Source organism: Lacerta agilis, chromosome 6 (assembly GCF_009819535.1).
Source record: "Lacerta agilis isolate rLacAgi1 chromosome 6, rLacAgi1.pri, whole genome shotgun sequence".
Taxonomy (NCBI): Eukaryota; Metazoa; Chordata; class Lepidosauria; order Squamata; family Lacertidae; genus Lacerta; species Lacerta agilis.
In genome coordinates, this window is record NC_046317.1 from 33,307,083 (window position 1) to 33,332,381 (window position 25,299).

At 40.9% G+C, this 25,299-nt stretch overlaps 1 protein-coding gene across 1 annotated transcript; it reads right to left on the reverse strand.

Annotated features, from left to right (window-relative positions):
* Positions 1–2,353: 2,353 nt before the first annotated feature.
* LOC117048250 (methylcrotonoyl-CoA carboxylase beta chain, mitochondrial-like) lies at positions 2,354–24,027 on the reverse strand. The gene is made up of 13 exons (XM_033151843.1): positions 23,951–24,027; positions 21,790–22,116; positions 20,451–20,647; positions 18,522–18,700; positions 16,876–16,956; positions 15,845–16,023; positions 14,321–14,513; positions 12,559–12,650; positions 9,849–10,005; positions 4,687–4,809; positions 3,947–4,095; positions 3,578–3,659; positions 2,354–2,814 (listed from the first exon to the last, which is right to left on the reverse strand). Exons 2-13 carry the CDS (start codon positions 22,110–22,112, stop codon positions 2,725–2,727), a joined length of 1,845 nt encoding a protein of 614 aa, XP_033007734.1. The 5' UTR covers positions 22,113–22,116; positions 23,951–24,027; the 3' UTR covers positions 2,354–2,724.
* Between the last annotated feature and the right edge of the window lie 1,272 nt (positions 24,028–25,299).

The window sequence follows — 25,299 nt, forward strand, 5'->3', positions numbered from 1 at the left end:
TTAAAAAAATAATTACAATAAATCTGTTTGTTTGTTTGTTTGTTTGCCTGAAACTTTATTTTACAAACTGAACATGTTTCATCCCTTCTTCAGTGGAGCTATCTGGAGGAGTTTTAGTTATGCACTGTTGAATTGTCAGATTCCCATGGACCCAATTATAAGGCATTTGAAGATATTGGAAGAAGCTGAATTTGACTTTTAAAGCCAGCTCTCTCTGCCATGCCAAATGCCTGCATCTATCTTGAAAATGTCATTTTCACTTATCAGAGAGCATAGGGGTGTGCATTTATGGCCTTATTTATAAAGTCAAAATTAGCCTAAAAGCAAGCATTTGCTCCTTTAACTTAGTGAGTAGTTAGAGCTTTATGAGAGGAGACTTACAGGGAATCTCTGCTTCCCTTAGTTTGCATGTATGCAAATATTAATTTGTTTATTGCTTAAGATTTGAGTTTTCAAAAGGAAGAGTGCCATATTAATGAAGATTAGAGAGTTATATTGGAACTCCTCCCTGAACTCCTAATTATTACATACATGTAAATTACTACTCAGCAAGATTTCTGGAGATATTCCTAGATGTATCTGATGTCAGTTTGCCAAGATCATTACATTTAAAAAGCTTTGGAGGAAAAACCAGCAAATCCTGTTCTAGATGGCCATTACCACACCTGGAGGATAAGGATAGGAATCCACATACCAGCACTACAATATGTGCCTGTCTATTTCAAATGTTGGACCACAATTTGAGCTATGGTTTCCATCAGCATTTAACAGGCTGGCAGAGATGTGAGGGTAGGGTGAGCTTTGTTTTTTTAATTGCCTGAAGCAAAATGCAAATGTTTTTCACATCAATAAATGCATTAAAGATGACTTCTGGTGAGGCAATATGGTACGTGCCACGGCACTGCGGAGCTGAAGGCAGCCAGCGTTAACTGTGCTGCCTGGCAGGCTCCCGGGCCACCAGGATTGCTGCCAAACAGAACCAGAACAGAGGTAGGAGACACCGGGAGGGCCAGGGAGGCTGCAAAAAACCACGCAGTCGAGCCCAGGCTCGACCCAAGCCTACCTACCCAGCAGCTAGCGTGCCTAGAGCAGGCCGGGACCCAGAGGGAAGCAACGCGACGGAGGACTCCCTCATACTTGGACCACTGCAATACGGAGAGAAGAACGCACGTGTGAACAAGAAATTGGATAAACCAGCTGTGGAGGTGCTGTGGCCCCCATCTGGTGACAACAAAGAAGAACACCTGGATCCCAGAGTGAATGAGCTGCGGGAAAAGGAAGCCTGCAGATGTTGCAGAGGGGCTGTGGCTCCCATCTGGCGACAACACCTGGAGCTCAAAGTGAATGAGCTGCAGGAAAAGGAAGCCTGCGGATGCTGTGGAGGGGCTGTGGCCCCCGTCTGGCGACAACAAAGAAGAACACCTGGATCCCAGAGTGAATGAGCTGCGGGAAAAGGAAGCCTGCAGATGTTGCAGAGGGGCTGTGGCTCCCATCTGGCGACAACACCTGGAGCTCAAAGTGAATGAGCTGCAGAAAAAGGAAGCCTGCGGATGCTGTGGAGGGGCTGTGGCCCCTGTCTGGTGACAACAATGAAAAACACCTGGAGCCCAGTGAATGAGGCCCGTGTGAAAAGGAATAATCAGAAGAACCCCCTCATGCCTTGGCCTCTGTTACCTCGTCTCCTGGGTCCAGAAAGTCTTCAAAAAAGCACCGCCACCTGAACCCAACACCAGCGGGGCCCCGCAAGCCGAGAGGAGGCCACTCGGCATGCGGCTGAGGCGGTGGCTTCGCCAACACTGCAGCTGTGTGCACCCAGAGGCACTTTGAGGATGAGGAAATGCCGCAACTTCCCTTGCCACTAGCCCTCTGGGTGCCATCGCATCCGGGATCGGAGCCGCCAGAGCTGGGGGCAATCCAGGGGCTCCATGGACTGGGCAAGGCAAAGCCCTCTCTCCCCACTTCTGAGGAAAAATGACATGTTCATGATCTTACATGCAGAAAGAATTAATTTAAGTCTTTATTGCACAAAACCTGAAGAATCTTCAAGGCAGAGGTAAAAACTGCATTAATTGTGAATATCCATGAAAAGCTCTTTACAATCAGAGCCTCATAACTTAGAAGACACACCTCTGTGCACCATCCTGCAACTTCAATCACCTAATATAGTCAAATTTCAGGGGCCAACTCTGTGGGAGGTAAAAACTGCCAGAGATAAAAAATAAGGTGTTTACATCAGTTGGCTCCCCTTTATTTTGATTTTTTTGGAAGTGGTGGCAAAGTATTATTTCATTTATTAGATTTATACACCACACTTCATCATAAGATCACAGGGTGGTTGACAGAAAACAAAACAGGTTTTGGCTTGGCTGGTTAGTATATTTTGGTGTTTCTGGTGCTGTTAAATCTTTGTTTTCTGTATTATTTAAGTTTTGTTTTAAACTATTGACTCAAGACACCTTAAAACCTTGGTAAATCAGCTAATAAATGATTTTCATAATACTTCCTTCGTTATATTCTGCACAAAAGGCATCAATTTAAAGTATCCCACCACTGGGTGTGGACAGTAATAGAAGCATGATTGAAGACTGATATATAAACATATATTGAAATCAAACATTTTCATACTAAGAAATCATGATGACAATATTAAAATACAAATTGTTTCTATTTAACATCCAGGGAGCCAGATGTTCAAATTCATTTTTTACTGGCAGGCTTTCCTGCTTACATTCTTATGACAGGAAGAGGAGACTGTTGCAGGGACACGATCTGGTATTTCTGCTGTTTCATAATTCTTAAGCATTGCGCAATAACCTGCCAAAAGAAACACACAACAAATACTTCTACAACAATGTATTTGGAGAATTCTAAAGTGCTTCACAAGACAAATGCAACTGACAATTACTGGAGAAGCTGAATAAAATGTATCAGAAGGTCACCCTAATGATAAAGGAGAAGATGCTAAAAGCAATTATCATGAAAAAATATGTAAAGCGGAAACTCTAAGAAAGGCAAGCAAAGGAATATAGGAGGAAGCAGATAAACAAGCAGTGAATGTGTTGTGGCAATTTATTGTTGCAGTAAATTAAGAGAAAAAACATCATCTACCCATTATTTCAGAGGGAATTACATCCCTAAAGTATGCTACCATTGTTCTGTTTCAATTATGTCTGGCCTACCAGCTCCATTACTAATCACTAGGGCTGTCTAAAGCGCCCCTACCCCTGATCTGCCGTGGCTCTAATCTAAAAGGCCTCCATCAGGCCAACATGCTCCAGAACTTGTCCCAAATAATACAGAAGTTGCACTAATGTTTAATTAGGTTTTTTTTTAATAATAATAATAATAATAATTAATAATAATAATAATAATAATAGGGTTTTAATGGGGTATTTTTAAACAAACAAATGTACAGCCAGGAGGAAGGCAGGGGAAGAAAACGTGCCTCCTTCCCCTCCCCTCCATATACAATTTTAACAGGAAAAACCAGAAACCAGTATTTTTTAACAGGCAGCCTTGGGAAGGAAGAGATATTGGCACATCTTATAGAGACACACACTTAGAGAAAGAAGCTTACCTTCCTTGAACTCTGCGGTAGGATTACTCCATCATCCCAGAGTCTGGCAGAAGAATAGAATGCACTGCTTTCTTCCTCTAGTCTTAAAAGACAAAAGAAAAATTTCAATTTTCATCTGCATTTGTAAAGATATTGTGTACTTTGGGGATACTAAGACAATATAGCACATTTTTAATACCCTCAAACTGAAGAGACAACAGTCTGCTTCAAAAAGTAAAATAATCTCTAGTTTAGAAAATTAAGGAATTCCAAAATTTTATAAGTATTTTAGCCATTAAAAAAATTAGAAGCAGCAACCTGAAATCCAAAGAGAAATGCCAATACCATTAATTTAATCATAACACTGAGGTTTTTGTTGAATGCACCTACTTCTCCTTTAATAGTTTTAAGTCTACTTCTGCTCCTTGGCGATCAGCATCCCAAAGAAATGAGTGTGTATGGCAATGCCTTGAATCCACAAGGCCTATTCTTGCATTAGGCCAGAGGAACAGGAAGTTTGGATCAAATGATCTTCCACACTAAAGACAAACAACATAAGACCAGAGAAATTCAGAAATGAAAACTCACCATTTAAACCAGCTTGAACAAACCATTCACTCAAGGGAAACATTAAGAAGCCATTAAAGTACTATGAAATATAGTGTCCATCTAATTTAAATCACCAATTTCTTGTTTCAGTACAGTCTGATCCTTTGGAGCCATGTCTACTCATGTCAACAATAATTCTGTCTTTTCCTTACTACGTGCTAGAGATTCTCTTTAGTTATATCAAGTTTCAAGTGTGGTATTCAACTACCATGTAGTGTAAGCACAAGGATTTCTGCTTACACAAGGGGACATTTTCCCTTTCTTCCCCCCCACCCCCCACCTTTCCAAATCTGCTTCAGAGGGTTGGGGAACACCTAGAACAGATTTGTCCCAACCCAGTGACCGCATGATGACATCACAAATCCACTCCTTGGGTAAGTAACAATCCAAGTATTTGGGGGGATGCAGGGGCAGGAAGGGGAAGAACATCGGCTACCCTAAGAAACTAGCTAGGACAGGAGCTGTGTACATGGGGCATGTGGGTGAAGAAAGAGAAGCTGATCCTACGTTCAACAACCTACCATAGCATAGCTTTCATTTCCATAGCATCCACCAATCACAAGGGTTATCTTGGGAACAGCAGCACAAGCAACTGCAGCCATCATGGATGCTTGTGCTTTCAGCCTATTAGTGTGATCCTCTGCCTAAATTAAAATGAAAGAATGGTGAGTGTTATTTATTTTACCTTTTACATGCAGATGTTCCCTTTGTTCCTGGTCTCAACATGTACAGGATTTGCAAATCTTTTATACAAATATTTAAGTGACTAATTTGCCTGCCAACAGTAAAAGGAGGGGAAAGAGGAAGATTGTAGTAATTAATACAGGATTCAGTGCTAGAAATTCATTGCTCTAGTCTATTCCTCTTCAAAACAGAGACCAAAGCTCTCCATCTATGCACATGCAGAATAAAATGAAACAAAGAGTTTCAAAAACTGCCAGTCCATCATTTTCCAGGCACAAAAACAAAGTATACTACAGTGGTACCTCGGGTTACGAACTTAATTAGTTCCAGAGGTCCGTTCTTAACCCGAAACTGTTCTTAACCTGAGGCGTGCTTTCGCTAATGGGGCCTCCCGCTGCCGCTGTGCCATTGGTGTGCAATTTCCATTCTCATCCTGGGGCAAAGTTCTCAACTCAAGGTACTACTTCCAAGGTAAAGGTAAAGGAACCCCTGTCCATTAGGTCCAGTCGCGGATGACTCTGGGGTTGTGGCGCTCATCTCGCTTTACTGGCCGAGGGAGCCAGCGTACAGCTTCCAGGTCATGTGGCCAGCATCACTAAGCAACTTCTGGCAAAGCAGAGCGCACGGAAACACGGTTTACCTTCCCGCCGGAGTGGTACCTATTTATCTACTTGCACTTTGACGTGCTTTCGAACTTCTAGGTGGGCAGGAGCTGGGACCGAGCAACGGGAGCTCAACCCATCGCGGGGATCCGAACCGCCGACCATCTGATCGGCAAGCCCTAGGCTCTGTGGTTTAACCCACAGTGCCTGTTGTGATATTATGACATGACGAGCTGCGAACGCTGCAGCAAGGTCACAAGACTTAAGAGTCATATTTCACTCTGTGAGAAACACACTGGGCATACCAGCTCCCACACATGTGATGTCATTGTATTTTACTATTGTACTTTCTCCTTTCTGTTTTGCATCAGGAGATGCAAGACGCATTAAGACACAGCTCTGAATTATGAGCTGCTACGCAGAGACATTCTGCTCTAATTCTACAATAAAGTAGATCTTAGCCAAATGGCTGTTGTGTGTGTTGTTTTCAAGCTGGGAACAACCGCATATTACATTGTGCCCCTGGACTCCAGAAGCCAGAGGGCACGGAAGCTTCGTCCGTCTTGGGGGTCAGTCTCTCAACTTGCCCCCGCGGGAAGTTTTCATAACATTGGTAGCAGAGGATGGTTTCCGAACATCGGACCTTTGATGACTTCTGCCTGATGTTTATCTGCCGGCAAAGAAAGCAGCCTTAAACTGTGTGCTTCGTTCCGGGGGAGTTTTTTCGTGCTGAAGACGGCCGTTTCCCACTGTGAGAAGACGCGTTAATTGACTGTGAGTAGTAGCCGGACTGATTTACGAGGCAATAAACCTCAGAAGGCTAGGTTTGTTTGCTTAAATTGCTTTCTGAAGACAGAGAGTGAAAAGCCTGCTTTTTCGCCAATATGGCAAAGGATAGCAAGCAGAGCAGCAGCTCCCTTTGTCCACTTCTCACTGATGAAAATTATCAGACATGGCGTATTAAAATGGAAGCTGTGCTTACCAGGCAGAATTTGCTTGATGTGGTCACTAATGCCCCTCCACTGCTCCCTGGCCCTCGATGGCTGAACAGGGATAATCAGGCGAAGGCGACCATTGTTTTGCATCTTGACCAATCTCAGTTAATACACGTCAGAGATTTGGTCCACGCTAATGATTATTGGGTTGTTTTGCAAAATGAACATTTAAGGATTGCGGCAGGAAGTTCCATGCTGCATTTCCAACGTCTCACCAACCTAAGGTTAAAGGAGGGAGACAATTTGCGTTCGCATCTTAACCATATGAAAGAATTAAGAAGTGAACTCGCACAACGCAACGTTCAATTGAACGAAGATGTGTTTTGTTTCATGGTTTTGAATAGCCTCCATGCCGGTTATAGTGCTATTGCATCACAGCTAGGTGCCCAGGATGCTCAAAACTTAACCGTTGCCAGAGTCTTCTCAACTTTGCTAAATGAGCAAGATCGTTGTGCTGCTCAAAATGAGGCTAATGGAAGGGGGAGTGAAGCAAGAGCGTCCTCAACCCCACCTAGTGGTCCAACTGAGCATGTGCAAGCTCTTAAAGTCATACGCTGCACAAACTGTGGAATGAGAGGACACAGTTTCCAGACCTGCAGAAAGCCCAAGAAAGGATCTACCCAACAAGCCGGTGGATCTACAGGCAAGGCACAAGCCAAAGTCTCCAAAGGGCGCACATTTGCATTGCTTACACAAGGCGTGCAGGAGCAGGATGACATTGACATTGACCTGGCTTTTGTTATTGACTCAGCTGCCAGTCACCACATGACCGCAAACAAGCGTTTGTTTAAGACTTTTAAGAAGCTGGAATCCACCGTGTCGCAGGTGAGTGGAACACACCTGAAATCGACTGGAGTTGGAACTGTTTATCTTCAGAGTCTCCAGCTATCTATAAGCAACGTTCTCTATGTGCCAGAAATTGCCTACAACCTGCTTAGTGTACCGCAGCTTACCGAGAAGGACTGCGAGCTCAGGCTGCGCAAAGGACTGTGCACAATTTATAAGGATGGAGAAGTTATCCTTACAGCTCAGAAGAACAAAGATGGACTGTTTTTACTGTCTTTTGATTCAAATGACTGTTGTTATGATGTTGTTGACTCTTATTTTGCAGGTGCTGCTAAGTCCAAGGAGACTACCAAACAGCCACGCAGAGAAAAGGTCACAAGATGTTTCCAGCAGGTCTCTGCTGATGTAATAGGACTTCTGCCAAAATCTAGAGGCGGAGCTACCTGTTATTTATTGCTGTGTGATCAATTCTCTAAATTCTCTTGGATTTACACAATGAAAAGTCCGCAGCAAGTCTTGGCCAAGTTCACTGAATTTTGTGCTAAGATAGATTTCATGCATGATGGCAAAATTGAATGTTTGTATACTAATCAATTACCAGTGTTTGATTCACAGGAGTTCCAAGAGTTCCTAAGTCAACATTGCATTCAGCACAAAGTTGCCGTCAGCCAATCATCATGGAACAAAGATTTGTGTGTTAAAATTAACACAATACTACGTGAGGGTATGCAGGCGCAATTGCTAAGTGCAAAGCTGTCTGAACAAAATTGGGCTGAAAGCCTATCTGCCTTCACATATGCATGGGTCAGGAGTATTCCAAAAGGAATGGAATGCTCACCTTATGAGATACTGTTTAACAGAAAGCCTTCTGTTAAGCATCTTAAGGTTTTTGGTTCTCAGATGTGGGTGGAATCACTTGGAGGTGCAACCATCCAAGGCATCTTTATGGGCTATGAGAAAGGTCAATACAGAATACTATTGCCTTCCTCTAACACAGTAATTCTTACTCAGGAGGTAGAACTTACTGTAAAGCCGGAGACACAGGTTCTCCAAAGCTTTCCCATTGATGTCAATACATATGAGGATTCTGACACCAGCAGTAGCAGTGCAAGCTCAACAACGGCTAGTTCCGACACAGGTGAAACTGTCATTGAGAGAACTCATGATAGTACCAGGCCATCAGATGAAGATGATGTGCTAGGATCTTTAGAGCCACTGTTTACAATTGGTAAAGTTTCTCCAAAAAGCCCAGTTAAGGAGAAACTCAGCAAAGAAGATCTACATCTTGTGCGTAGATCTGAGAGAGTAACAAAGGGTCAGGCGCCCAAACATTACTCCAAAGAGTTTGCAATCTCAGCTGTTGCAAATGTAGCTGTAGTTTGCACTCAAGACAGAGACACTCAGGCTCATTTCACAGGTGTGAAAAAGCAACATCAACAGGTTGCAAAGTTCAACACTGTTTCTGCCAACACACACAGAGCAAATGCTCTGGTCCCCTGGAGAGTTGGTTATCAAAGGCTTCAACTGGTAGAACCAGTCTCAGAGAGTTCCAAGGATGGAACAAAGACATCAGATTCATACTGTGTATATGATAACTGTTTGTTTACTTCTGTTAATAATGCCTTAACTTTCGCCGCTCTTACATTGTCTAATATCGGGGGAGGATGTTGTGATATTATGACATGACGAGCTGCGAACGCTGCAGCAAGGTCACAAGACTTAAGAGTCATATTTCACTCTGTGAGAAACACACTGGGCATACCAGCTCCCACACATGTGATGTCATTGTATTTTACTATTGTACTTTCTCCTTTCTGTTTTGCATCAGGAGATGCAAGACGCATTAAGACACAGCTCTGAATTATGAGCTGCTACGCAGAGACATTCTGCTCTAATTCTACAATAAAGTAGATCTTAGCCAAATGGCTGTTGTGTGTGTTGTTTTCAAGCTGGGAACAACCGCATATTACATTGTGCCCCTGGACTCCAGAAGCCAGAGGGCACGGAAGCTTCGTCCGTCTTGGGGGTCAGTCTCTCAACTTGCCCCCGCGGGAAGTTTTCATAACAGTGCCACCTGCATCCGGGTTAGTGGAGTTTATAACCTGAAGCATTTGTAACCCAAGGTACCACTGTACTTGGAAATACTGAGCTCTGTAGGGAACATTATTTTTCATTGCATATGGTGCAATCTGCTAGTTCTGATCTTTTTCACATAGCAAGAATTTAGTTAATTGTAATCATTACCACTGAATTTCCAACAAAGAAGCTTGCATTATAAGGAAACTACAGTTTCTAGGTATTTTTTAAAAAGAAATTAAAGCCTACAACAGCACTTCTTATGCAGTGTCCAGATGTTAACTTGTTGGGCTCCTAATCTGGCTGACAAGCTACCTTAAACCTGGGAAATACCAGGTGGATAGATTTCCTCTCAATCATTTTTCAAACTTTTTACATTCAGAGAACCCATTCCCTGTTTGATGCAGAGGAATCTGTTATTGCAGGGAAGAACAGCAGTGAGCAAACTTTTCCAGTGAAAAAACTTTTTTCCATTTGAAACTGAAAACATGACATCCTAATTCAGAGCCATTTGACTGTGCTCTGTACTTGTTGCTTTACCTGTGTGAGACTGACTGGCTCTGCTGCACATGGAGCTGTATTCAGGACAAAAAGGATCGGAATGTTTCGTTGGCTACAAAGCTGTATGAAGTGGGAACCCTTCAGAGAAGCTTCCTGAGTCAGCTCACCATTGTTAGCCACTATTCCAACTAGCTGTCTAACAAAAACATAAAACACTTTTTATAGTACAAGGGTAGTAGAAACATGGAAATCAACACAGTAAGTACCCTCCATGTGTTCACTACTATAACTTTATAATATCATCTTAAATAGGCAACAAATTATTTGCATTACTTTTGCTTCAAAGCTCCCAAGATACTTAGAAATGTTTACAATAAATAATCTGCTGCTACAAGTCATTAAAAAAAATATGGTTTGGGTGAAGGGCAGGCATGGAAACTTACTTGTCTAAATTCCCTTAGTGAGTCACTCTCAAAAGCAGGAATGTTTGTGCAAGAGATCTGTCATAAATTATTAGGAGGGATCTAGGGAGCCCCTTATGCGAGGGGAAGGCATGTTCACTATTGGCCATGCTGGCTGGGAATGATGGCAGTTGTAGTCCACACAAGATTGTAGGCTAACTTAGAATGTATGGACAAACATGGTTCCAATGCCAAAGTATGAAGCAACAATCTAATGGGTTACTTATTCTGTACTGGTTATGTACACTCAAGGCTGAAAAAGCTCAAATTAGTCATGCAAATTTGTACTTTTAGTGACAAAAGCATACATTTTCATAAACAAATGAGCCTGTATAAGTAGTTAATATGGAACTTATTTGTTAATGTTCTCAGTCTGCTTACAGCAGGAAGCAAAATACAGTTCTTATTCTCTGTGGCGTAATTTTCCATTATGATGAAAAGACAAACCATCTCAACTATCCTATTCTCATCTCAGAGGAAATCAATGAGTTTGAGTCTGCAGCATGCTTTATTAATCCTAGCAAAATAATTCACTTTCTAGAGCTACTTAGAGACAAGCTTAACATTAATGGAAAAGGTTAGGCCACAAGAGGCTTCTCTTTCACTTACAAAACGGACTTTAAATATTTATTTGAGCTTTTTAAAGTTTTGAGTGATTTTAGAGTCAGTGAAAGCAGTCTTATTATCAGCCCCAGAGAGTAAGGCCTACTGCTTAACCATTCAACTGACAACCCAGAAGGTGGCAGTTCATCAGGCTCTTTCAGGCTGCACCACAAGCACTTACTAGCCTCTGGATCCTAGACTTGACTTAAGCAGCTATGTGCAGAAATGGATTTTCTGCACAAGAAGCCATTACTTCAAAATATTAAATACAGTGTAGCACTTGCCCAAGGAAGGCTAACAGGATGGCATCGAGTTCTCACTGGACAGAGAAGGAGCATGGATAAAAACAATGGCCTGCTGCACAGAGAGCTGCACATTGGGGGAAAGCCTGTTCAACGTACTGACATTTTGTTCTGAAGATGTTGTATATGTTGTAATGCCAGAGAGTACACTGCCTATAATTATTTTCAGGGAGGACTCACAAAATTGCTCAACAAAGTTATGGAGGGACTTGGGTAGACTTGCCAGTGCTTCCCCTTTATCCAATAGTTTGAAATGTTTTATGTAACTACTCCCACTGGAGAGACAAACCATACAACCTTAAATTTTTGAATTTTTAAAACAGACAAATGGTATGGGGAGGCTTTTGCTGCTGGACTCTAGTTAGCAGGTGCCTAGCACACACATGCATGCACATAAACGAGGTGTTAGTGAGTGGTGATTATAGCGGAGAACTCACATTTCTCTAGCAACAGCAAACTGATGTTTGTTGGGAATGCATGTTCCCCACACATCAAAGCTCTACATGAGAGAATGATTAGATCTCATGCAAGAATGTGATTGTAGATTATTTGTGCAAGACAACTATTCTGGAAAGATCCTAGAAAAAACTCATCAACTAGATTATATTAAATTAGGTCTGATCAGTATCTTTTAGAGCTGATCGTGGACTTTCAGATGCCGGTATATGACTTGGCCCAAAGCTAGCCATTGCTGTGTTTATTAAATAAATTGCTAATTTGCTTAATGTAACCAGGTCTTTGGCTGAACTTAACTGCTATTGGTTTGTTAGTAGTGTGATACTGATAATTCTTCTGAGCTCTGAGAAGCTGAAATGAAATTTCATCTGCATGCTTTTTAAGCTGAAATATGAAAATATTTAGCAGAGATAAATCTTTAAAAAAAGAATTACTAACAGTAGAATCATATGCATTCTACACAGAAGTCACACTAAATTCAACAGGGCTTATTCACAGATGTGGGTATAGTACTGCAGTTGTAAATAATTCTATAAACACATGCAATTTTTTTAAGGTGCAATTTAATATGAATCAGCAATGCTGATTGTCTAGACAGGTGGCTAAGTACAGACTAAATTAATTTAAAACCCCAAAATGTAAGCACTAAGCACATGGCATACAATGAATCCAACAAAATTTAAATCCAATTATATACCTTGGCTTCCAAAAAACAGTAACAATGTAAAAACAATTGCATAAGTGATCCAAACAATCTGGGAGCCATAATATAGTAAGGCTACATTTCTATCCCTATAACAAATCTAAACTCAATTCTGCAACTTCAGGGATCAACTTCAACAGGGATCAAATTACCATATGCTTGAACAAGTAATCATTAAAAAATGTTGCAATAATGTGGCCCGCTGGTTTAAACTTCTCCCTTACCCTTCTATGTAAGCAAATCCTGCTACTAAGGTAGTTCCATAATTAGCTTTGAATTCCTGGAACCTGCTGCCATCTATCATCCGACTCAGGATCTATAAAGTATTGTCAAGAGAAATGAAAAATCAATAGTAGGTAGCTTGCTGGAAAAATATTCATGTCTTCTGTCTCAAATTATGGCTCAATATTCAAAGATAATAGATGATATATGACTAAGTCATACTAAAAGTAGACACACTGAAATTAAATCCAATGATTTCAACGAGTCTACTTCAAGTATAACTGAGTCAGGTACTACTCTATGTTAGATCACAAAATTGTAAACAAACATTCAAAATTGTTTTACTTGTTTACATACCAACCGTACATCCAAAGCTAAAATTTACTTTCAGTTTATTGCCAGATAATTTAAGTAGGTATTGGTAGAGCATAAGACTCTTAATCTCAGGGTCATAGGTTTGAGCACCACGTTGAGCAAAAGATTACTGAATTGCAGGGGGTTGGACTAGATGTCCCTCATGGTCCCTTCTTGATGATTCTATTATTCCAGTGGGTTCAACAGCTACAGTCTAATGGAGACAGCCTGATCACAGTAATCCAGGCTGTAGTAACTTCCCAGGTTGACTGCCATTACAGTAGTAGGGCTACCCTTGGAAGATGGTTCAGAGACAACAGCTATTGCAAAATGTTGCAGCACGGAAACTAACGAATATGATAACACAGGAACATAAAACACTGCTTACAACGCAGTTGCGTTGCCTGTGTATTTGTAACTGAGCCCAGTTTATGCCCTCAGCTATTTATGGCTTTGTATGCCATAGTCAATATGGCATATAAAGTCGTAAATAGCTTGGGGCATGGATACCTGAAAAAACATCTCTCTCAATACTATCTTGTCCATGACCTGAGATCTGCTGGGCAGGTCCTATTACTTGTTCTTACATCAAGAGAGATCCTGTTAACTGGAATCCAGAATAAAGTATTCTTGGCAGTAGCACCCTAGATCTGGAATGAAGTACACCCTGTGATCAGGCATCTCCATTAAGCTGGAGTAGGGAAAGAGTAGGACAGCCTTACTGCTAATAAAAACAGAGTAAAACAAACTAAGTAGAAGTAAATCCTCAGACTAATAAGGCTTTTTGATTCATGAAGAATATGGTGAATACTTCTCACATCTCTTCCTGAGTTTTAGGGGAAGTAACAACCGACTACAAACCATGGCCTCGACTATGCACACATAAAGGAGTAGACCATTTGAAATACTCAAAATTAATCCTTGAAAAAGTAGATCAACTCAGCACCTCAACACAGTATAATCTCTGGAAGTACTTCTAAAAGCAAGCAGCAATGGACAACTTCCAGAGAAGTAGCTGTGTTTTGTTGGCTGTAAACAACAAAAAGTCTTGTAAGCACCTTAAAGACTAACAAAGGTATTATAACATAAGCTTTCATGAACTAGGATCCACCTTCATCAGATGCATGAAGCATGATTAACAGTGCTGCCAACTGAGAATCGCACTTCATGCAATGAAGTGTACTCTCTCAAAAGCTTATCAGATAATAAATTTGTTAGTCCTTAAAGTGCTTACAGGATGTTTTTGTTTTCACCAATTTACATAAATGATCCAAGAAAACTGAGCCACAGGATTTGTAGTTTGACCACTGTTAACTATACTGTCACGCTGTTTATTTTTTAAGCCCACTAACATCAATGGGATTTATATCAAGTAGCCTAACTTCAGATTGCAACAAACGTTTTCCTTACCAATTTTATATGTAGAGTGTAGCTATAATCTTGTGGTGCAAGCCCCAGAAGCTCATCAGCACTGTACAAGGGACTGTCATACTCTAAAGTTTCTTCTGTAGGAATTTCATAATTGAGTGTTGAAATAATATTTCTAACACATTCATATGCTTCTTTTTCTGAAGATGCAAAATGGTCAACACAGCCACTGACCCTGAGAAAAATATTTTACAAATATTTGGCAACAGATAAAATTCAAGGCAACATACATGATCAGCAAAACATTACTACTAACAGTAAAATGAATGATTCCTTATATTTATCTTCTGTCTTTCAAATGATTGGAAATAATAAACATTTGCCTCAGACAAGATAATTTTTTGCAAAAAATATATTGCAGCTGGTGAGACTATCAATTTGCATTAACTGTACAGAAGGAGGAGTGCTATTACTTTTCTTCATGAATTCTCATGTTTAGATTAGCATGTGCTCTTGACAGAAACTATTGCTACTGCAGAATGCAGATGCCAGGGCTATGAATGGTGCCACATAACACTGGTTCTGCACAAACTGCACTTGTTCCCAATTCAAATTTCACTGGGTCCCAAGTACTTGAAGAAGCACCTCTCCCATTATTGGCTGGCCAGTGTGGTGTAGTGGTTAAGGGCGGTAGACTTGTAATCTGGTGAACCGGGTTTGCGTCTCCACTCCTCCACATGCAGCTGCTGGGTGACCTTGGGCTAGTCACACTTCTTTGAAGTCTCTCAGCCCCACTCACCTCACAGAGTGTTTGTTGTGGGGGAGGAAGGGAAAGGAGAATGTTAGCCGCTTTGAGACTCCTTCGGGTAGTGATAAAGCGGGTTATCAAATCCAAACTCTTCTTCTTCAGATGTGCTGAGGATCTTAGCAGCTTCTCACAATCCCTCTACCAAGCATAGGACATGGGGCAGTGATGCAAAGGAAGGTCTTCTTGGTTGCAGCACTCCATCTGTGGACCACCACACCACTCAGAGAAAGATTGGCTTTCTTCTTGAGATTTAGGTGTGGTGTGAAAGCACACCTTTCCAATCAGGCCTATAGTGCAGTGATGCTGTCTGGCTTTTTGTACTCTGATTCTTGCTGTGAAAATAACAATCGGTGGTACCAGGGCTTTTTTCAGCCTGAACTCAAGAGAAACTCAGTCCCACTGCTAAGAGAACAAAGGAGGTGTTCTTGGTGAGCTCCAGCACTTCCTTTTTCTAGAAGTGGGTTGTACGGTTTGCTATTTGGTTTTGTTCCTCCCTCAGTTTAATGTAAAATGAACAGTACTTGTGCAAGGCACTGAAAGAACAGGATATAAACAAAAAATGTTGTATGTTGAGGGGTGATTTTTGACCCAGAAATAGATATGGGCCAACTAAGTGCAAATAATGCAGCACTTTTTTGTTTCTGGGTGCTTCTGACATTTGCAGGCATTTTTTAAAAATGAGATAATACCTAGAAAAACTAGGACTAAAGGTATCATTCAATCAATATTAAGAGCTCAGGAACAAATATTATACCTACTTAGCATGCAGGTCGGCTCCTCCCAGTGCCTCGGGATGAATATCTTCTCCTGTGGCAGCTTTAACTAAAGGGGGCCCAGCGAGAAACATTGTGCCAATTTTATCTACAATGGCTGTTTCCTCTGCCATGGTAGGAACATAAGCACCTCCAGCAGTACAAGAACCACACACAACTGCCACCTAGAGGACACATCAAGATAGCTGGGTAAGAAAAAAAGAACAAAGATGAGGAAATATTTAATTTTATGTTGTAAATTTCCAGGAAAAGTTATCAAGCATATGATTATATTGAAAAATTGCACTGTAACAGCAGCATTTAACAGCTCATCTCAGAAAAATCCCACAGGAAAAAGGTGTCTAGTTTCATTTCAGAGAGCAGTATCAAATATCTCAGACTTAATTTTATATTGTACAGCAATAATGTATAATCCTTACTTAAGCAAGGAAAGCATGTGCAGGCCATACCTCAGATACAAAGTCTGTATTATGATTTGAGGCAGCTTTGTCAGAGTTGAGGGGTTTTTACAGCAAGTTCTCTCCACATCTAAATTTTTTGAGGTGGGCAGAACCTGCTCCAGTGTTATCACCAGTGAGAAGAGGTAGTAGTATCATGCCTATGTGACATGTTGCAAAGGGAAGGGTAACCAGCTCAGATTATTCAGGGACCCACAGTATTCATGATATGAAGAGAATTTAGAAGGAATGTTTCAGAATGTGACCCACTGGCTATCTTTCTCTAGTCTGTTGAAGCGAATAAGATGAAAGTACTGATAGGTGTTTAATGCAAGAAGTTAATGACTAACTATGGTCAGATATTTAAGACATGAATGTAATGGCCAATGATTATCTACCATAATGGTTTCTGATCATAGTGGACCTATTCCTTGTGCAACAAATGCAAAATTTAAACTGCTGGATGACTCTTCCAAAACACTATGAACTGCTTTGCTCAGCAGTGCATTCTTTTACTTATTAACTATATACTACTGAGAAATGCATTTTTAATGCACAGATTTCTTCCCAATATTATACCTGAGGGATTCTCAATGCAGACATCATAGCCTCATTGTAGAAAATTCGGCCTCCGTGGAATTGGTCAGGAAACAACTCTGCCTAATAATACAGAGGCAGCAAATACAGTAAAAATTCAAAAGTTAACTTTTTATCTATACTTTGGGCTAACATTCAAAAATCACACTTAATTGTATTTCACAAAATACCCAACCTTATGCATTGTTAAATAACTTCAAATTTTTCAAGACATTTCATTTGTTCTTTTTACATGCAATAACCACCCAAAGCTATCCATATCTGATAGTGTTCTACAGTGTTACTGGATGGAGGGGGGAGAATTCCTTGGATGATGGAGAGGGAGTCATCTGGAGGAAAGAGCAATTTGAACTTGTTGGTTACAACAATTATTGGGAAAAGGACCAAACGCCTTTACAAATTGAGTTTTGCTTGACTGGGGTGAAAAACTGTTGTGAGCAAAACTACATGAACTAAAACAAGTATGCTAAAGATTTACACAGTAACTCTTTTACTTATATTCTTCAACTACCATAGAGGTGATCTGGTTTTACCTGTATGTGGAAGAGACAAGCATCACCAGGAATGAGTCCCAAAAATGCTTTCTTACCCAATAGGTAGGAGTTGCCAAAATGAGTTGCTCTCTCTCACCTGGCCAAAGAAACAAGGGCCACTTGGACATTGCTTTTCCCCACTCCCAGAAAGAGCACCATGCAAAGGGGAAGACCAGTCAGCCCCAGCTATTGGGCAAAAATGAGCAACTTGCTAGAAAATTGCTCCAACAACTACAGCTGCTCCTCAATTGGGATAGCTTTGGCCACAGTAGCACAGGCACTGGTAAACTCCAGATTGGATTACCACAATATGCTTTGTGTGGGACTTTCCTTAAGGCTGGTCTGAAAGCAACAAGCAATGCAAAATGCTGCAGCAAGGTTGCTGAAGGGATGCCCCTTTGAAAGCATGCAACACCATTGCTGAAAGAACGACACTGGATGCCGATATACCAGGCATGTGCAACAGGTATTTCATAACAAGAGGTAATTTGCATATCCCTTCTGCCTTTAAGGTCTTCAACGCCAAAGTTATAGCTCAATTGCTCTATGGTATTCCAGTCTGGCTGCCAGGGTTTACCCAGTTGGTAGAACGAGTGCAGGCAGCTTTCCTCTTCAAGATTTTTACTGTCCCTCACTGTGTACCCTATGCAGCCTTATGTCTAGAGGGAGGTCAACACAAGGTAGAGACTGTCACCAGGGCGAGATTTCTTCTATGCTGGTTAAACATCTGCCTTACATCACATAAAGATCCTCTCCTATGTTCTATGTGGTTGTTCTGCCTCTTTCTTTTTCAAATGTTGTTTTTAGCATACTGAAAGAATCATTTTTCTGAAAATCTGTGTTTCTTTTTTGGGGGCCCCCTCCCAAAACCCCAAGTATATTCTGTGCAGTAATTTTATACATAACTCCTCTTTCTTTGACATTATTAATTCATTGACAGTTCAATGACAAACTGGCTTTGACTTTGTTACCTTGACTATTTTTCTAGTATACAATATTTTTAGTACACAGACTTGAAAGCCAACAATAAAACAAGTCAAAGGGAATAATTTTAAGCAAATTAAATCAACCAATTTAATAGAATATGTCTTTTACCTGAAGTGGCAAGAATGCTCCCCCACTGTCCACAAGGTAAACAGATGGAAGTCTATTTTTAATTGCTATTTCTTGAGCTCTCAGTTGTTTCTTCACTGAAATAGGATAAATGGTCCCACCTTTCACAGTTGCATCATTTGCCATGAAGACACACCAGACTCCACATATTTTTCCAATACCTGCAACAATGACTATTGTCATTACATTTTACAAACAGTATGAATTATCCACATTGGAATATTTTGTAACTGGACCATAAAGTAAGACAATTAAGTACATAAATATGCTAGAGATATTTTGTAGCATATTAAAATGCCAACGAACTCAGAAAGAATGCAGCTCGACTTTCAGCTATCCTCTTACTTACACTGCTGCTAGAATTTGAACATGTGTAGCAAATGAGAACAGTTGTGGAACTAAGCAGTGACTCAGCTGATAAGGTATCCTATGGTGACATTTTTCATTACATGCAGATAAAATTACTTGTTTATCAAAAGATCCTATAAGCTCAGTGTAGAATCTCCTTATTGCTTTGTTTGTTGTCACAGAAGTGATTATTTCTGTCCTGAACAAATTAATTCTTTCAACCAATTAAATAAAGGCTGCAATCCTAACTCCTCCCCACTGCTAAAAGAGGAGCCACCACTGCATTCCCAGCCCGGCTGCTCAGTGGCTGCAATGGAAGCTGGGGAGGCAGGACAACTGGGCCTGATCCCTGGGCCAGCTCAAGGTCTGGATCCCAACCCCTGTATTTTGAATTCTTCTGTTGGGCTCCGAAAGTGAAAAAACTACCAGCAAGCCTTCTATCTGCTTGAATGTCTGGCAACCAGTTAACTGAGCTGAAGGGTGTCTCTGCTCAATCCACCCCCACATCTGGTATAAGGTGGGGTATGGATTCTCTTTTGTTTGTTCTGTTTTGTATTGTAAGATGGGTGCAAATGCCGAATAAACATCTATCTATCTATCTATCTAAAGTCAGATGATAATCAATCAAATGTCCACTCAGTATTATCAATATTTCAGCTTGAGATATTAGATTTAAAGGCCAGCTTTAATACTTTTTTCATTCCTGCTCCACAGACAAGAATCCAAAACATCCTCAAAACAAGTATTTTCTAAATCACAGCCTGACCAATTAATTGACTGAGGCTTTAGTTGATTAATTTATCAATTTAACTCATTAAACCTTGTGTCCATGCTGCAAAAGAATTGAGGTAAATTTTACTCCATCACAGAGAGATGACACCATAATATGTACTACACAAGTAACCACTATGGGAAAACACAAATGAACAGCTTTCCTACCAACTTCAGGGCCACTACTTAAATTCTAAGTATTGTTTTCTCATAAGCCCTTCATCAATCTCTCAATTGTGTAGCTTAGTGAGGACTGGTTTCCATTGCTGACATCATGTGCCACTGCTGCACTGGATCAAGGGGAAGGTAGGCAAAACAGCTGGCAAGAGGCTAACTGCAGATATGAGTATGCCATTCTGTCTTTTCCAGAGCACATAAGTTTCTACTTTAATTTAGTTAACAGATATAACATGCCCCTCAGAAATCTTTTGTTACTATATGCAGAACAAAAGCATTACATTTAAGCATGAAAAAAAACTATGAGTGTGACTCTTGCCTTGTAAGGTAAATACCATAAACAGATTTACGAGTCTACTGTACGTTAATACCCACCTAGGAAAGCCTTATTTGATGTGCCAAACCAAACCTGACCCCAAACATTTGCTTCTGGTTGACGAAAAGGTAGCTTAAAGGCATTCTAATGTCTCCCTCTCATTCTGTCTTCACTACTGCATCTTCCAAGAGACACAGCACAGATGGAATAGATTTTTCAATTGGCGTGAATTGATTAAGTGCATGCAGATTTATTATACTGCAATTTACCTTTTTAAAAATTCCTTACACAAAACCTACCAGTGAGACATCCTGCTGCAGGAACATCACCATAAGGCATGTCAAGGCCTGCAAAAGGGGAGAGCTCAAGGAAACTTTCATCATCAAGAAGCATCTTTAAGCGTTCACGAACAAGCAACTTTTTGTTCTTCTGAGTGTGGCGCAATATTGCATTTTTTCCTCCTCCTTTACTGACCTTCACAAGCAACTCTGAATACCTGATATCAAAATGAAAAGCTCAAAGGAACTGAAAACCACCTTTTGTTTCCAAAGACAGAAGTACCTTAAAAACAAGTTAATCCAACACACATATTAACAACACTGCCATCATACTTGTAGGGAAATTGTGAGACTATTCAAAATTCAGCAACAAAGAAAAAAATATGAATTTATACTGGACAGATACATGTGTTCACATGTCAAATTAGGGGAAACCTTGTATGACATAGACATAACCTTGATCCTGGAAAAACATGAAAACATCTGCTTCATGGAACTGTGACTAAAGATTTACGGTAAGTACAGACTTAAAATACAGCAGCTCCTTCAGGACTGTATTTCTTAAGAAACAAAAAGAGCAAATAGAATTTTATCCTTAGCTGATTTTACTGTCAATTCCTACGACCAACCACAAAGCTAAGACAGCCTATCATTCAAAAATTAACTATATTATTTGATATTTGGATTCTGGCTTTCTCAAGAGATAAAACAGAAATAGTTAAACTAAAATAACTAATGAAAAGTACTGATTTTCATGAATTTTCTTTCAGCTTGCACTACTTGTTTTGAATAAAGCCCTTTGAGCTGTTGCCATTTTTCCTTCAGGACCAATACGTACAAGTAGTGAGTCACCTTCCTCTCTTTATCTGTGAATCATGATTAATTAAAAACTCTTAAGAAGATATGACTCATATATATCTTTGCATTCAAAATGAAATGAGGGACCCGTTTTATGACATTTTCAAAAATTTGTAAAGCATATAACACAGATAATATTTATGGTATCAACTTGCTAGATGCCTTTTTAAATGAGTTAACATTACTCCAAAAGTGCTAAAGTATCTACCCAACTTATGAAAACAAAAATCTTCAGAGAGATATATAGGTACATATATAAGTTGAGAAATCATTCTAAACCTTTCAGGAGGCAGGAGAAATAGGCCTAACTTGTAACAGTTTTCAAGTTTATAGATAATTGAATTCAGCAAACTGATTAAGGAAAAAATTGAAGCCAGAATTATTTTGGATCCTGGCCTAAGGTAAGGCTAGTTTGCAAGAACCTAAAAATGCATACCCTACTCAAAACTGTTGAATCAAGGGACTAATGCTGTAGAAATATTTTTTTAAAAAAATTAGTTACCTCTGAAAGCAGATCTCACTGTTTCTTGCATTGCCTTCAACTACGTGTCTATACAAGGAAGGGATGCTTCCATCTAATACTGGAAAGTTTTTTGTATGGTTATGTTTATTTTTTATTTTGAAGCTCATAGAGGAGGAATGTAGCATGTTATGTGGAACGATGCTGGTGCATTTTGTTCCATCCTTGCATCTCCGAAGGCTCCATATTTGCTGTCTGCCTATGCCAACTTCCTGACATATGCTCTTGGAAGTTTGGAACAATGAAGAGCAGGAAGTAGACGAGCGTCGTGAATATCTGGCGAGCATGGTGAGAGTGATCCACATGATCCTAGAATCATAAATAACATATTACTTATTTTTTAAATGCATATCCCATATCATCCCTGAATTCATACAAAAATAAACCAATAGCCCTCCCAAGATAAAATAATGTGCCATACAGCTAAAACATTTCAGTTATCATTTTCAATGCTGTATGGAAGCAAGTACACAAGAACTTTTCTTGAAGCAAAATCTCTGCTACTTAATTTCATTTCATTTCAACAGTTAAACAATTTAAGTGAAAGGCAGGACAATTCTAGGGTCCACCTTCATACTTTACACCAATGTAGCTAGTTGGGATCCTATACTCTACCAGCAACGAAATCAATAGCACAGTAAAAGCACTAGAAAAAAGCTCTTCTGCCAGCCACCAATTACAAAGTTATTCCCAATGATACACTTTCAGTGCAAAAAGAGATCAATCATCCTGTGGTAACACCATTAATACCATGATGTGATTAAACCCATTCCACACATAATACATGAGCACTGTGCCAGGAAATCTCACAGTACCCCATCCAAAATAGCTAATTCCAAAGCTCAGTGGTTAGGAGACTCCAGTGCTTCCCTGAGGCTGGTATTTGAATCTTCTGACTGCCAAATCCCAGGCATTAGCAGAAAATTCCTTATGCCAAGGAAGGGCATAACTGCCATTTCAGTTATAACAGTGCAACAACACAGTAACTATCGGTAGGAGGAAGCCACCATGCAGAATTTAGGGGAAATTAAGATGTGGTGTATCTGGGGGTTAGTACAGTACTGCACCTTTACTCTCAGCTTAAGTGGGCATAGGTTTGTAGCCTGTCAGGTAAATTAAGCCATTAACAGGTCAACTTTATTTTGTAAAGTGATGGGCTGAAATTAAACCTCAACCAACTATTAAAAAAATACGGAATTATGTTGCAGCAAGACAAACCCTGGGAGTCCATTTAGGGTGCACCAGCAGCCTTCTCCAACAGAGTGCACTCCAGATGTTTGGGACTACAACTCCCATCTTCCCTGATCACTGGCTAAATGTTGGGTTAGGCTGATGGGAGTTGTACTACCCCTGAAGAACAACAGGATAGGCAAGGCTGCTATCCCTTCTGTGTCTGCTTCATCTCTTTGCTTCAAAAATGGTTGTTGTATTCTGAACTGCACTGATGCAGAATTACGAATATATGCAACTCATGGAAACTTATTTGTTCTAGCTGCATCACACTGAGCTTGAATGTTTTCTTGTCTCAGCGCGCGTTCAACAAGTCCTGGGCCAAAACTGATTTGACTGTCGATTGCTTTCTGACTACATTTCATCTTATCTAATGGAGAGGATGGACGAATTTATTTATTTTTTAAAAGAAATGTGGTCACACACACCATCGGGTTCTTCAGCTGTGATAACCCTTCGAGACAGAAAAGGAAGCGTTGGAAATTCCGCATGAAGTCATTTTGAATATTTCGTGCCTCGACTATTACTGCCCCCCTCATGTTTGCTCGTTTTTGTTTTTTTATTTTAACTGGCGGGTCTCGGTTGCTGAGCGAGCCCAGAAAGTGAGCGTGGTTGTTATGGCCCCAACGGAAAGCTCTTTCTCTCCCGAAGGCCCCGCGAAACTTCTCAGAGCTCTGCCCCAAGGGCGGCCCCGGAGTTTCGAGGGAAACAGCTGCACAGGCAAGTTCGCTGTAGGCAAAACCAAGGCCTTGTTTCCCTTTTTATCCCTCCCCTCCGTATCTGCCGTTAACCCGACAACTGGACTGGGTTCGCCCACCGCCAGCTGCGTCACCCGACGACCGTTTTCTAACGGGCATTTTCTACCCGCCCCGCCCCGCGCTTCGGAATGCACCGAAAGAAAGTTCGAAGTTACCGTTTTCTTCCAACTCCTGGCTTTTCCCAGAAGCCCCGGCCCCGCTTCTGTACGTAATGCGTCCTCCTCCTCACAGGACGGGCTCCGCCCCCTCGGCCTCCCTCTCTCTCTCTCGTAAGGGCGGAAGCCAACGCCTCTCCCCTGGTAAGTGTGGGAGTGCGCATGCCCGCCGTCTTCACACGCTTCCCCCTGCCCAGTTAACAGCACGTGCTGAGCGTCTTTTTCAACAGAAGCCGCTCTGGGCTGAGTGAGTCCCTCGCGGGCGCTTCCTCACGCGTGTTCCTCGAGTACAGCGAACGGGGAGTGCAGAAGGGCATAAGAAAAGCCATGCAGTCCAACGTCCTGTTCGCACGGTGGCCAACTAGACACCTGTAGGGAATCCCGCAAGCGTCTCTTCCCCATGCCCACCCACTGTGGTTTCCAGCATCTGCTATTCAGAATTATTGCTTCCTCCAATTTTGCTGCCTCTCGAAGCTACTAACATGAGTTTGGCCAAACTGCGAGAGGCAGTGAAGGATAGGCGTGCCTGGCGTGCTCTGGTCCATGGGGTCACGAAGAGTCGGACACGACTGAACGACTGAACAACAACCAATTTTGGACGCAGAGCACAGCCACCCTCTTTCAAAGCCATCTAGATTGGTGGCCATCACCGCCTCCTGTGGGAGCGAGTTCCATGGTTTAAATGAGTGTTTTCTGCCCACACACCTCCCAAGTTTCAGTAACATTTGTGAAGCTGTAAGCTCTGGACATTTTGTTTCCCTGAGTAGATTTCATTATGTTTTCAAATCCCTTCTCTGTGCTCTCTTTGTCTAACTTGCCCTTCCCACGTGTTTCCCAATATATTTCATATTGGATTTATTCTTTTAATTTTTACACAGAGAGTGTTTAAACGGATGAAAACCCTTTTCCCATCTGGCTGAGGAGTTGCACTGGAAGGCTTTATGTTGATTCTGAGAACCGATTGCAAGGGGAAACAAGGTTGCCACATTTTATTAGTTTGTCTTTCATATGTTATTTAAAATAAGCAAACATATGAAAAATAATAAACAGGTGTATAGCTAGTGGCAAATCAGCTGGTATATTTGAAGTGATGCAAGAACCTCATCTTTTATATGTTTGTTCATTTCCTTCCAGACTTATTAATTAGTCCAAATAAATCTTTATTATCGGCAGCTTGGGGTGGCATTCATGGCTCCCCTACCCTCTTATCTTCACAACATAATTGTGAGGAATGTTAAGCTGAGGGCTGGTGACTGAGTTTTATAGCTGTATGGAAATTTGAATTGCTGAATTGCAACTTATTACCAAACTTAAAACCATGAAGAGACCTGGTCTGAATAGAGACATTG

Excerpts from the sequence above, each read along its gene's own strand:
- LOC117048250 (XM_033151843.1), bottom strand. The coding sequence starts at position 22,112 with ATGTGGATCACTCTCACCATGCTCGCCAGATATTCACGACGCTCGTCT. Across the intron at positions 16,024-16,875 it reads CTGCATTGAGAATCCCTCAG|GTGGCAGTTGTGTGTGGTTC; the intron begins GTATAATATTGG and ends TGTGTCCTCTAG. Across the intron at positions 14,514-15,844 it reads GGAGCCGACCTGCATGCTAA|GGTCAGTGGCTGTGTTGACC; the intron begins GTAGGTATAATA and ends TATTTTTCTCAG.